The 14,951-nt window shown below is 36.7% G+C and overlaps 1 protein-coding gene across 1 annotated transcript in view; it reads left to right on the top strand.

Annotated features, from left to right (window-relative positions):
• The window catches only part of LOC133050544 (A disintegrin and metallopeptidase domain 3-like), a 134,041-nt gene that overhangs the window by 27,056 nt on the left and 92,034 nt on the right, over nucleotides 1-14,951 (top strand). The window contains exon 7 of the mRNA XM_061134787.1: nucleotides 10,670-10,732. Within this exon, the coding sequence (XP_060990770.1) occupies nucleotides 10,670-10,732 (63 nt within the window). The remainder of the gene's footprint in view (nucleotides 1-10,669; nucleotides 10,733-14,951) is intronic.

The following is a 14,951-nucleotide window of genomic DNA, read 5'->3' as shown; positions in this document are numbered from 1 at the left end:
GGTTGGTCATAACTTTCCTTCCAAGGAGTAAACATCTTTGTTACATTGCATTTATTATTATTTTAAATTAATGTTAGTTAATATTATTAAAAATTTAAATATAAGCAAAAGGATAATAAGAATTGACCATAATACTATTCTCTAGGCAAAAGGCTATTGTGAAATCCAGGACAATCATTTTGATATATTGTTTTTCATATACAATAATATTATATATAAATATATAAATTTAAAACTTATGCTGTACAACATTATGTTATATTTTGCATATTTATATTTTTAACTTCAATCAAGAAATACTGCATGAATATACCAGATTTTTGAATATTCACACTTTCCTTAAAAATGCTTTTATCTAGAAATAGGCATATTTCCAAAATTTTTATATATATATATTCTTTCTCCTTAAAAATGCTTGCACAACTTTACATCTTGCCATCAGTAGTTAATAAAATGAAACTCTGTCCACATATTCATTTCAAAATTGGATATGCTGTTTAGAGAAGCAAAACAAAATTGTAATATGAAATGTGAATTTAATTTTTGATGATCTCCATCTCATTGTTGATTTTCTTTATTTTGTCAAAAATATTGGTATAATGCAGATGTTTAAAATTACCCTTTCAGAATGTCATAAAAATGATAAAATATAGTTTTATATAGAAATGAAAATTGCCTTTTTAATAGAACTGAAATGTGACTCCCAACCCTATGCCATCCGCCTGTTGCAGTACAACACTGACACAATTGAAGACCATTTTCAAAACTGAAACAGAGCATTGTCACATAAAATAACTTTAAAGGTTTCCATGAACCCTCTTCTATGGCAGTGGGAAAACCCAAATGGATTGACATGTTATGGCAAAGACAAATAGCCCTGCACTTGAAACCCCCAACTTGACTTGAAGAGTCAGCAATAAGAGAGGGGTTGACAGAGACAAAGGTAACATACAGTTCAGACTGCCATAGCTTGAAGTTCTAGTCAGTTAGACTGTAGCCACAAGTATTTGGCTGAGTAATAAGGCAATGGCACCCTACTCCAGTACTCGTCCTGGAAAATCCCATGGACGGAGGAGCCTGGTAGGCTGCAGTCCATGGGGTCGCTCCGAGTGGGGCACGACTGAGCGACTTCACTTTCTCTTTTCACCTTCATGCATTGGAGAAGGAAATGGCAACTCACTCCAGTATTCTTGCCTGGAGAATCCCAGGGATGGGGGAGCCTGCTGGGCTGCTGTCTATAGGGTCGCATAGAGTTGAACATGACTGAAGCGTCTTAGCAGCAGCAGCATATCATCTTTTTATATTTAAATCTTCTCATCTGTAAAAATCCAGTAATAAAAATAATATCCAATTCACATAGGTACTTTAAAGTTTCAATAAATTTGTAATTGGAAATTACTTAGCATAGTATGTGGGAAATGTAAGTGATTGATGAATATCAATAAATATTGCTCCTACTACTACTATTAGTACTTCCTATTAATAGTTTCTCATGTACTGAAGCAAGGTAATTGGACTAATTATGGAAAATTTGGATACAAAATAGAATGCAATATGAAATAAAAGACATTAAAATTTCAGAACTAAGAAGAAACCAGGGATATCACTGCTGTTACTGATTGGTGGCCCAAGATCGGGGACCCTTGCACAAGGGAACTACTGAAATGTCTTTTTAACTGTGAGTCCAAATATCTAAGGAAATGATATTAAGGGTGGGTCTAGGAAGAGAAGTGGTTGAAAATAAGTTTAAAAATACGTATAAAACCTAATTTCCTCTCCTAAACAATTGTTTCTGCTGTGAACTCACAGATAGTCTAAGACTCTTTTTGTGGGTGGAATGTGTGAAGTGGGGTCACCAGGCATAGATGTCTTGTAAATCATAATACAAGGTGGTTATGATACCAAAATTAGTGTGAATATATTAAACTTGACACACTACAGGGTGGGAAATCGGTTTAAATATTCTAAGATGTTCATTAGAATCCAGGAGGGAATTGAACCACTCCAAAGAATCAAAACTAAGCATGCTGACAGCAATGTTTTCCCATTAAACATTCCAGAGAATTTACACTCTCTGAAGACAGCAGGTCATAAGCTCCATATGTGGTCGTAGATATTGCAATATGTGGTCATTGCCTAATATGAAGAAGCACTAGACATAGGATGAAACAATTTAATCTGGTAGATATTGTCATGGAAAAATTCAAAGTGTTTAATCTTGAGGCACTAAGGAGTGGAGAGAGAGAGAGTGAAGAAAGCAACATGACAATATACTCAGAGAGGTGTGCTATGCTTAGTCTCTCAGTCATGTCCGACTCTTTGTGACCCCATGGACTGCAACCCATCAGGCTCCTCTGTCCATGGGATTCTCCAGGCAACAACGCTGTAATGGGTTGCCATGGCCTCCTCCAGGGGATTTTTACAACCCAGGGCTCGAACCCAGGTCTCCCACATTGCAGGCAGATTGTTTACTGACTAAGCCCCTAGGGAAGCCCATACTCAGAAAGGTTGGAGAAATTAAGGACAGAGCACTGTTTAAAAAATAAAGTTCAGCAGATAACAGTACTTGGGAATTAAAAGCATGCTAAGGTAAGGTAAGGTGAAGTCGTTCAATCGTGTCCAACTCTTTGCGACCCCATGGACTGTAGCCTACCAGGCTCTTCCATCCATGGGATATTCCAGGCAAGAGTACTGGAGTGCGTTGCCATTTCCTTCTCCAGAGGATCTTTCTGACTCCAGAATCGAACCCAGGTCTCTCGCATTATAGGCAGACGCTTTACCATCTGAGCCACCGTGTGTAAAAACTCGAAAGTTCATCACTTAAAATTCCAGAAATCACACACAACTAAAGTATAAACAAAAGTGACAAGGGAATTTGAGAGATTAGATATTCAACTAAATTAACAATACAGATGATGTAGTATGAGTTCCAATACAAATGAAATTGAGAATCAAAATGATTTAAGCAGGGGTTCTAAATCAATATTTTTAAAAATCTGATTTCTTATGTATAAACACAATGTAGAATGGCATGAAACTACTTAGCAGCAATATTGAAGATTGAAAGGCAACACAAAAATTACTTAAAATAAGGCAAGGTAATCTTTAGCCTATAATTACTTACCCAGTAAGAACTATATAATTGATATATTTAATTAAAACCATTTCTTTCCTCCCTATTGTGAATACCCCTCCTAATGTGTAAAACAGACCACACTTAGAATAACAGAGAGAGACCCTAATCTCACCAGGAATGAGAAGATTAGCAGGCTACAACACAACCAAATTTCTAAGGAGTAGTTGCCAAATACACTGAATTTTCTGTCAAATCAAGAGATGGAACAACTTTGTAAGCTGTTATCCTCAAACTGTATTCTTCATGAGTAAACACTATTAGGTCAAATACCAGGAGATTTTGAAGTGACAAATTCCTGACTGTCAGTGGTTTAACATGATGTGTGGGCTTTGCTCACGCAAAGACCAAGGTAGATGAAAATGCTAGCTGTTTCCTTTTCCAGCTTCAATTCGGGGCCTCAAAGTGTCCCCAATAGTATTTGAATTCAGATAGGAGTAGAAGGAGAAGAGTGTCTGAATCCCCATCTTGATAAACCTGAGCTGAACAGGTATCTCTCGTGGACTTCTTCCCTCTCAGAGAAGGAGCAATATCATTCTTGAAAAATTGGTCATTTTTTATGAACCAAATATAGTGTAAGTCACTTATCCCTAACATTTGTTCAACAAAAGTTTGACATGAAAGAAATGAATGTATTCTGAAAGAAGAATACAAAGGGAATAAACAGGGTACATAAAAACAAATATAAATATAAAATATAACACAAATTACATGATCCAAAATGAGTTAAAAACAATATTGATATTGTTATATATCTATGTACTAGGTATCACCAATTGTTGTAAGACCTTGACAGTATACCCTGTCTTTCCAATTCTTTCCACAATTCTGAGAGTGAGAACATTTATCCCTCTTTTCAGAAGGAAGCAGAGACCTGGAGAGTTCAAATTATTATTCTAAGTCACAGCATTAAAATTCTAATCTAAATAATACAACCCCAGAGATCCATTCTTTGGTACTCACAAGTCTACCCTTTCCCAGTCTGTTTAAAGATCCTGGAAGTGCTCAAGAAATAGACAAATAAGAAAGACAAAGCCATTTTGAAAATGAAAGACATTGACAATAGAACTGGTGAATAACAGAACAGACATTATCATAAAACCCCAAGATAACGTTATATTCAAAGCCGAGCATAGAAGGAATGATGCTTTTGAACTGTGGTGTTGGAGAAGACTCTTGAGAGTCCCTTGGACTGCAAGGAGATCCAAACAGTCCATCCTAAAAGAAATCAGTCCTGAATATTCATTGGAAGGGCTGATGCTGAAGTTGAAACTCCAGTACTTTGGTCACCTGATGCGAAGAACTGACTCATTGGAAAAGACCCTGATGCTTGGAAAGATTCAAGGCAGAGGAGGTTGGATGGCATCACTGACTCAATGGACATGAGTTTGAGCAAGCTCCTGGAATTGGTGATGGACAGGGAAGCCTGGTATGCTGCAGTCCATGGGGTTGCAAAGAGTCAGACATGACTGGGCAACTGAACTGAACTGAAGGAAATAGAGAATGCAATGACCTAAAAATGTTGGAAAGTGAAAGTTGCTCAGTTGTGTCCAATTCTTTCGGACCCCATGGACTGTGGAATTCTCCAGGCCTGGATACTGGAGTGGGTAGCCTTTTCCTTCTCCAGAGTATCTTTCCAACCCAGGGATCGAGCCCTGGCAACCCAGGCAACCCAGGCAAATTCTTTACCAGCTGAACCATAAGGGAAGCTCAAGAATACTGGAATGGGTAGCCTATCCCTTCTCCAGCAGATCTTCCAGACCTGGGAATCAAACTGGGGTCTCCTGCATTGCAGGTGGATTCTTTACCAACTGAGCTATCAGGGAAGCTCATAAAAATGATGGGAGAGAAAAAAAAAATGATGGGAGAAAAAGGGAAAACTGTGTGATGGTTAATTTTATGTATCAACTTCCCTGGGCCACAGTCCCCAGATGGTTAGTCAGATTTTCTGGGTGTTTCTTTGAAGGTGTTTTTGAAAAAGATAAACAACTAAGCCAGTGGAGTTTGTGTAAAGCAGATGGTCCTCCATTATGTGCATAGACCTCATCTGATAGTGGCGTCATCAGTCTAAGAAAGGAATGGAACTTCCTCTGTGTAAGACAGGACTCTCTGGGCCACAGGCTTCCAACAGGCACTGTAGCATCAACTCTTCTCAGGTCTGAAGCCTACTGAAGGTTTTGGACTTTCCAGCCTCCATAACCATATAAGGCAATTTCTTGTAATAAATCTAATTTTAATAAGTATATTAAATGTGCAAATATACACACACATTGTGTTAGTTCTGTTTCTCTAGGGAACTCTAACAGAGTGTAAAAGATTACTAATGGAAATTCAAGATAACTGATATTGTCATTCATGAATAAAATCACAGTCAATGTAATCCAACTTATGAGAGAAGAAAGCTGTGTTGAATAAAGAATTCCTGAATTTGAAAATTTTCAGATTTCAAGAAATCTTTATGAAAGTTGGTGACACCAAGATATAATATATTTTGAACTTTATCAATAAAGGATGAATAATGCTATAGGCATCTTAGCCTCAAAGAAAGTCACTTATAAAAGTATAAAAAGGCAGTCAGACTGGCATTAGCATTTGCCAAAATGAACTGCTTATAAGATAGTCAAGAGTATCTATCTAGTGAGAGAGAAAATAGCTTCTCTAGGAGGTAAACAGTATCCAGATTTTGTTATCCAGTCAAGTTGCCATTATACTATAAAAACAGTTTTGCTTGTTCAAAAGACCATAGTATCTATGGGACTTTGAGACAACATCACTTAAATCAGTACAGCAAAACAGCAATTAACTCAATTAAAATGATACAGCTAGAAAACCACAGAATCATAGCAATACTTTTAGAAACATCATTTGCCAACATTCAGTACAACACACTCATGGTAAATAATAGGAATTGAAAATGTCCTGGATAATAAAGAGCATCTACAGTTAACATAAAGAATGTAAATGACTGAATGCTTTACTCCTGTTACTTACTGTAGGCTTGTTTCCCCCCACAATTCGTATTTTGAAACCTTTCAGTAGGATGGTATTAGGAACTCAGACATAGTGTTAGATTACGTATGAGCGCAGAGTCCTCATGATGGGATTAATTTGAACCAGAGATCAAATTGCCAGCATTCACTGGATCATAGAGAATGCAGGGAATTCCAGAAACTTTGTGACCCCATGGACTGCAGCATACCAGGCTTCCCGGTCCATCACCAACTCCTGGAACTTACTCAAACTCATGCCCATCGAGTCGCTGATGCCATCCAACCAACTCATCCTCTGCCTTCTGCTTCTCCTCCCGCCTTCAATCTTTCCCAGCATCAGGGTCTTTTCCAATGAGTCTGTTCTTCACATCAGGTGGCCAAAGTATTGGAGTTTCAGCTTCAGCATTAGTCCTTCAAATGAATATTCAGGACAAACTGTGGAAAGGTCTTAAACAGATGGGAATACTAGACCATCTTACCTCTCTCATGAGAAACCTTATGCGGGTCCAGAGGCAACAGTTAGAACCCTGAATGGAACTGATTGGTTCAAGATGGAGAAAGGAGTATCACAAGACTGTCTGCTGTCACCCTGTTTGTTTAACCTATACACTTAGCACATCATGAGAAATGCCAGGCTGAATGAGCTACAAGCTGGAATCAAGATAGGTGGGAGAAACATCAACAACCTCAGATATACGGATGATACCACTCTAATGGCTGAAAGTGAAGAGGAACTAAGGAACTAAAGAGCCTCATGATGAGGGTGAAGGAGGACAGTGAAAGGGCCAGCTTAAAATTAAATATTAAAAAAAACTAGGATCATGGCATCTGGCCCCATGACTTCATGGCAAATAGAGGCGTAAAAGATGGAAGTAATGACAGATTTCTTCTTGGGCTCTAAGATCACTGCAGATGATGACTGCAGCCATGAAATTAGAAGACATTTCCTTCTTGGCAGGAAGGCTATGACAAACCTAGACAGTATGTTGAAAAGCAGAGATATTACTCTGCTGACAAGGGTCTGTATAAGTCAAGGCTATGGTCTTCCCAGTGGTCATCTGCAGCTTTGAGAGCTGGGCAACAAAGAAGGCAGTATGCTAAAGAATTGATGCCTTCGAACTGTGTTGCTGGAGAAGACTCCTGTGAGTCCCTTGGACGCAAGGAGATCAAACCAGTCAATCTTAAGGGAAATCAACCCTGAATATTCATTGAAAGGACGGATGCTGAAGCTGAAGCTCCAGTATCTTGGTCATCTCATCGAACAGCCAACTCATTGGAGAAGTCCCTGATGCTGGCAAAACTTGAGGGCAGAAGGAGTAGGGGTCATCAGAGGATGAGATGGCTGGATGGCATCACTGATCCAATGGAAATGAACTTGGACAAATTTCAGGAGATGGTGAGGTACCAAGAGGCCTCGCTTGCTTCAGTCTATGGGGTTGCAAAGAGTTGGACTTGACTGGGTGACTGAACAATAACAGGTATAAAGGTAGGGCCCTCATGATAGGATTAATTCTCTCATATAAAAGGGAAGAGGCATGGGATCCCTCTCTCTGCTCTCCTGTCACATGAGCATACAAGATCTGCAAACTAGGAAGAGTGAACTCACCAGCCATCACATCTGCTGGTGCCTGAATCTTGAACTTTCCAGCCTCTAGAATGTCAGAAATACTGTTTGTGGTTTAAGCAACTAGTCTATGGTGTATGTTTTAGTGCCCAAACTGGTGAAAATGACCCCTGAGATTCAGAATAATGCAAGGTTGTTTGTCTTCATTGTACTTCCACTCAACATTTTACTGAATTCTTAGTTTTTGCAATAGGAAAAAGACTAATAATAAAGACTATACATTTTGAAAGGAAAACAATCACCCTAGTTCTTTAGTGAGATAACTCTGCACATAAGAGCTAAAGAATCTCCATCAAAGCAATCAAGACTAATTAAGAGACTCTAGCAAAGTTACAGGAAAAAAAAGTCAAGAAATTCATTTTCCCCAAATTGATGTGTAGAGTCAATATAATTCCAGTCAAAATTCCCGAAAAACATTTTTTGTAGAAATAGATTCTCAAATTTATTATGGAGATGCAAATATCCTTATGAAGTCAAACATTTGTTTGAAAAAGAAAACTAGGTGAAGGACTTGTGTTGTTTCTTCTTAAGGTATCAGATAATATTTTGGGCTTGTGAGACATATGATCTGTTGCAGCTACTTCACTCAGTCCTTGTAGCTTGAAATCCGCATAGGTAAACTATAAGCAAACAGGTATGTCTGTGTTCCAAGAAAATATTTTTTGCAACCAGGAGAGTATACTTCATGGCAAATAGATGGGAAAACAGTGGAAACAGTGGCTGACTTTATTTTTTTGGGGGGGCGGGGGCTCCAAAATCACTACAGATGGTGATTGCAGCCATGAAATTAAAAGACACTTACTCCTTGGAAGGAAAGTTATGACCAACATAGACAGCATATTAAAAAGCAGAGACATTACTTTACCAACAAAGGTCCGTCTAGTCGAGGCTATGGTTTTTCCAGTGGTCATGTATGGATGTGAGAGTTGGACTATAACGAAAGCTGAGCACCAAAGAATTGATGGTTTTGAACTGTGGTGTTGGAGAAGACTCTTGAGAGTCCCCTGGACTGCAAGGAGATCCAACAGTCCATCCTAAAGGAGATCAGTCCTGGGTGTTCATTGGAAGGACTGATGTGGAAGCTGAAACTCCAGTAGTTTGGCCACCTGATGCGAAGAGCTGACTCACTGAAAAAGACCCTGATGCCGGGAATGATTGAGGGCAGGAGAAGGCGACGACAGAGGATGAGATGGTTGGATGGCATCACCGACTCAATGGACATGAGTTTGGGTAAACTCCAGGAGTTGGTGATGGACAGGGAGCCCTGGCGTCCTGCAGTTCATGGGGTCACAAAGAGTCGGACATGATTGAGCGACTGAACTGAACTGAGGCTGGTATACCATAGGCTATAGTTTGCTGGCCTCTGCTCTGGAGATACATATTTTGGAATTGGTTTATGTGTGGAACAGTGGGATACAATAGAGGAGAAGTATAGCCATGTGCTCTTGCCCAAATGATTATACGCAAAGGTGCCAAGGTCTTTGGAAAGTAAAAAATGACGTATTCATCAAATTATGCAAGAAGATTGGATTTCCACATGGAAATCCTTATTCTAAAAAATTGAATTAGAGGGTAAACTTAAGTGTCAAACAAAACATAAAATTTATAGTAGGAGACTTAGTAGAAACCAAATTAATGAGCTGTAAGACTGTGAAAAGATGTTCAACATCATTAATCATACAGGAACTGCAAATGAAAATCTCAATGAGTTCTCAGCTCATACTGGCAGGAATGGATGCAATGCAAAAGATTGCCAATGCCAAATAGAGGCAAGAGTATGGAGCAGTTGACACTAGTTCCTGCCCAAAAATGCAGAATGATCAAATTATTGAGTTTGCCAAAAGATTCATTCAGATTTTTCTATTTGATGTAATGAAAAGCCCTGAACAAACATTTTAGCTAACCTAATAACTTTAGAAAACAGTCAAATTTTTGTATTTCTATATACATATACAGGTATGTGAATCAGATATTCCAGTTCTAAGCATTGAACCAAGAAAAATGAAAAACTATAACTATCCAAAGACCTGTACATGGATATTCACATCTCATTATTTACAATAGCTAAGATGTTTGAATAATCCAAATGGTCATCAACAGTTAAATGTATTAACAAATTGTTTTATGTTTCTAAAATCTCACACTTGGTGACAATATAAACAAATGAATTACCAATAATCACAGCAACACAGACAAGTGCTGAGTTAAAGAAACCAGATATAGAAGAAGACATATCATATGATTTCACTTATATAAAGTTATAGGATACATTATTGTAACCTATGGTGAGAGAAAGCAGATCACTGGTTGCCTCGAGCCTTATAAGCTATTAACTTTATAGGGTAATGGAAACAATTTTTATTTTACTGATAGTAATGGATTCATGGCTGTATACATTGCTACCAGTTCATGCAACTGTGTTCTTAAAATAAATGCATTTTATTGAGAGTAGGCCATGGTAAATAATTGCAAGTACAAAAATGATGATAAAATGGACCAACATTTGGAGGAAAGTTGATGGGAATTTGTTTAGTTTGAAGGTTAAATCAGGGAACTAGAAGAAGTTTTTCAGGGGAAAGAAGCAAGAATCCTCCTTCATTTTTGTAACTTTTTTTGAGGATTCTAATTATCAAGAATATAAGGCAAAAGCTTCTGATTTGTTCTAAAAATGTTTATGCAAAATCTCCCAGATTATTTACTCAGTGGGCATTGATCCTCTTGTAATTGATTTCTTGTAATTATATCTTTACATGTTTGTATCTATAGCTATAATCTATCTATCTACCTATCTATACCTGTGTGAGTGTGTGTGTATATATATATATGTATACATATATATATCATTATATAATGTACATGATAATTACAAACAAGATAAAATTTTTTAAACATTTTATTCAATTCATGTTCTCTGTTTTGCAGAAAGATTCAGGTGTGATGTTGAAAAGAGTTCTGAAAATATGTGTCATTATGGATAAAGCTTTGGTAAGCATTATTGACACATTTTCCTTATACTCTTTTATTTAAATTGAAAAGGAATATAAAGATAATCTTTGCAATGCAGAAACACATTACTCTGTTCAAAATATATGTATCATTGAGACAGGACATAAAGACACATTATCAGTTGGTTTTCCAATGGCATATGGGGATCAATAACAATATTTATTAGAACTAATGTAAAATTTTGTATGTAAGGGGAGATCTAGTAAACTATTGGATTATAACTAGTTGCATGTATTTCTGTGTTCACCCCCAAATTGGGGTGAAACTCTTCCTTAAGTCAATTTTCACTTTAGAGTGGTTTATTTATTACTAAATTGAAGAAGATCCTTTTAATAAACATTATCTTTTATAAGAATATTTTGTGCTGTGTAAATGCTTGGGTTTTCTTGTGGAAATAATAATTTTTTAGATGGCTATGGTAGTTTTGTTCATATTTATAAAATTGGAAAGAACATAGATTTTCTTTAGTAAGTCAGTGGAAAAGTTGTGGTACATCAGACAGTGGGATATTATTTAATGCTAAAAATTTAGCTGCTAATTAACTATGAAAAATATAATGTTGGTAAGGGGGAGGATACGATTTGATGGCAAACATTCTGTAGAGCACACTGGGTAAAATACCTAATAAATTGGAAAGGGAGAAGAATAATACATAGGAACACATTTGATTTTGGAACTTTTCATTAATACAATTCATTTTAGCAAACACAGACAATGAGTTAAAAAAAAAACCTGTTTCGTCCATTATTACTAGTAATTTTGTATGTCAGTAAGTGTCATGATGTTATAGAATTTTTGCATAAAATGAAATTTTAAAATCTTTGAATAATTTTTATAAAAGCAATCATAGAAAATTATGACATCAGCTCCTGGGATCCTTGGGCCCTACAACCAGGCTCCAGGCCCCAGCTCTGCCTATCATTAGGTAGGCACTAGCCCTAGGACCAGGCTTCACCCAGCAGTGGAAGTGCTATGGCCTTGGAATGTTCTGCACCTTTACTCCATACAGCCCCGAGCCAGCACTATCCCAGAACTCCCTGGAGTTTCACAGCCAGCTGCCTTATGACCTGGTCCTGCCAACCAGCACCTGGCAGCCAATGCATGAGGCAGAACTGCCAACCAACTGGACCAGGGGCCAAGCAAGACTAACAGACCTCTCACCTAGTCAGCCTTCAACAACAGAAAGACTCACACAGTCACACAGGGGAAGCCACTAGAGTGTACACCAAAGGTGATGAAAGTTGAGTCAGCTGCTGAAACGCATAGTGCCTGCAAAAGGCCACTTCTCCAGCATTAAGAAGCACAACCAATCTACCAGGTACATACAAAACAAATACTTAGACAAATACTTAGACAGGCGTGTTCCAGATGAAGCAACAAGAGAAAAGCCCAAAAGAAGGTATAAGTGAAATGGAGATAAGCAATCTAGTCAAGAAAGAGGTTAGGGTAGTGCTTGTAAAGACCATCAAAAATCTCAGAAGAAGAATGCATACACAGAGCAAGAAAATATTAATATGAAGAACAGCCAAACGTAGATGAAGAATACAACACTGAAGTGGAAAATACACATGAAACTACCAATAGTAGACTAAACGATACAGAAGAATGGATCAGTGAGCTGGAAGACAGTGTAATGGAAATTACTGATGTTGAACAGAAAAAAGAAAGAATGACGAGAAATGAGAACCTTGAAAGAGAACTCTGGGACAACATTAAGCACATTTATATGTACATTATAGAACCCCCAGAAGGAGAAGAGAGAGAGAGAGAGCAATTAAATTGGCAAAAGTGAAAGATGAAAAGAGGACACTGAAAGCAGGAAAAGAAAAAGGACAAAAAACATAAAAAAGAATGTCCATAGAGCTATCAGCTGACTTTTCAGCAGAAACTGCAGTCCAGAAGGGAGTGGCACAATGTATGTAACATGTTGAAAGTGAAAAATGTACAACCAAGAATACTCTGTCCAGCAAGGCTCTTCAAATTTGATTTAGAGATCAAAATCTTTACAGACAAGTTAAATTTAAAAGAGTTCAGGCACTAGCATTACAAGAAATGGTAAAGCAGTTTTACTAAGGGGAAAGAAAAGTCCAAAACTGGAAATACAAAAATTATGAAAGGAAAAGCTTATTAGTGGAAGCAAACATAAGGTAAACGTTGGAAATCATCTCACATGCAAAGCTAGAAGGAAGGTAGGAAGAATTTTGTCTTTTAACAAAAGCATCTATATCTATAATAAGGAGTTAGGAGATACTTAAATTAGATGTAAAATAAGATGTTAAAAGCAGTAATTGTGAGGGGAGTTGAATATACACACATGGTTGTTAAAAATGTATTTGAAATTAAGAGATCAGCAACTTAATCATATATAAATACATATGTGGATGTATAGATTGATACATAAAAACATCATGGTAACTGCAAAGGAAAAATGTATACTATATGCACACAAGAAAAGTAAAAGATACCCAACTATAATGTTAAGGTAGTCATCAAATCATATGAGAAGGGAATAAAAGAAGAAGAAAGGAACAAAAAAACCTACAGAAACAAATCCAAAGCAATGCGCAAAATGGAAATGTGAACATACATATCAATAATTACTTTAAATGGAAATGAACTAAATGCTCCAATAAAAAAGAAATAGAGTAGTTAAATGGATACATGACAAGACTCATCTGTGCACTGCCAAGAAGCAACTCACTTCAGATCTAAAGACTCACAGACAGAAAGTGAGGGAATGGGAAAAAGTATTCCATGCAAAAGGAAATTGAAAAAAAAGTCAGGGTAGCAATACTTATATCTAACAAAACAGATTTGAAAAAGAGGTTGTTACAAGAGACAAGAACACTACATAATAATAGGGATCAATCCAAAAAGAACGTATAACAAATGTAAATATCTGTGCACCCAACATAGAAGCATCCAAAACCATAAAGTAAATATTAATGGACATAAAAGGGGAAATTGACAGTAACTCAATAATAGTAGGCAATTTAGCAGCTCACTTACGTCAATGAACAGATCATCCAAACAGAAAATCAATAAGAAATCAAAAGCCTTAAATGACACATTCTATATATATGGAACATTCCATATATATATGGAAGATGCAGATTGCAAATTTTTCCAACTGCACATGGCACATTCTACAGAATAGATCACATGCTAGACTATAAAACCAGCCTTGGTAAATTTCAGAAATCATGTCAAGCGTCTTTTCTGACCACATGCAATGAGACTAGAAGTGAACTACAAGAAAAATACTAAAAAAAAAAAAAAAAAGAAAAGAAACCACTAAACACATACAGGCTAAGCAATGTACTTGTTAATACTCAATGGGTCACCACAAAATCAAAGGTGAAATAAAAACTGCCTGGAGACAAATGAAAAGAAAACACAACCGTCCATAAATCTTAGATACAACAAAAACATTTCTAAGAGAGAAGTTTTTGACACAGGTTTTTACACAAGCTTATCTCAGGAAACAAGAAAAATCTCAGATAAACAACCTAACCTTACAGCTAAGGGAATTAGTAAAAGAACAAATAAAACTCAAAATTAGTAGAAGGATAGAAATCATAAACAATAGAACTGAAACAAATGAAATAGGTACTAAAAGAATAGAAAAGAGGCATACTAATCAAGGAAAAAGAAGAGAGGTCCCAAGTCAATACAATCAGAAATGAAAGAGTAAAAGTTACAACAAACACCAAAAAAACATAAAAGATCATAAGAGACTACTCTGAACAACTATACACCAATAAAATGTACAACTTGGAAGACATGGGAAAATTCTTAAAAATATACAATCTCCCAAGACTGAACCAGGAAGAAATACAAAATGTGAACAGAATAATTATAAGTAATGAAATTGAATCTGCAATTTTAAAACACCCCAAAAACAAACGTTCATGGCTTCACAGGTGAATTTCCCCAAAAACTTAAGAGTTAGCATCTATCCTACTCAAACTATTCCACAAAATTGCAGAGGATGGAACCATTCTGAATTTATTCCGTAGGGAGAGCATCACCCTGACAGGAAAGTCAAAAAAAGATATCATTAAAAAAAAAACAAACCAAAAAAAAAAAAAAAAAAAAAAAAAACAGAAAATTGCAGGGATTCCCTGATAATTCAGTTCAGTTCAGTCACTCAGTCATGTCCAACTCTTTGTGAAACCATGGATTACAGAACACCAGG

The sequence above is a fragment of the Dama dama genome, chromosome 32 (genome assembly GCF_033118175.1).
Source record: "Dama dama isolate Ldn47 chromosome 32, ASM3311817v1, whole genome shotgun sequence".
Taxonomy (NCBI): Eukaryota; Metazoa; Chordata; class Mammalia; order Artiodactyla; family Cervidae; genus Dama; species Dama dama.
The sequence above is the reverse complement of the archived record's forward strand: the minus strand, read 5'-3'. Positions and strand labels throughout refer to the sequence as shown.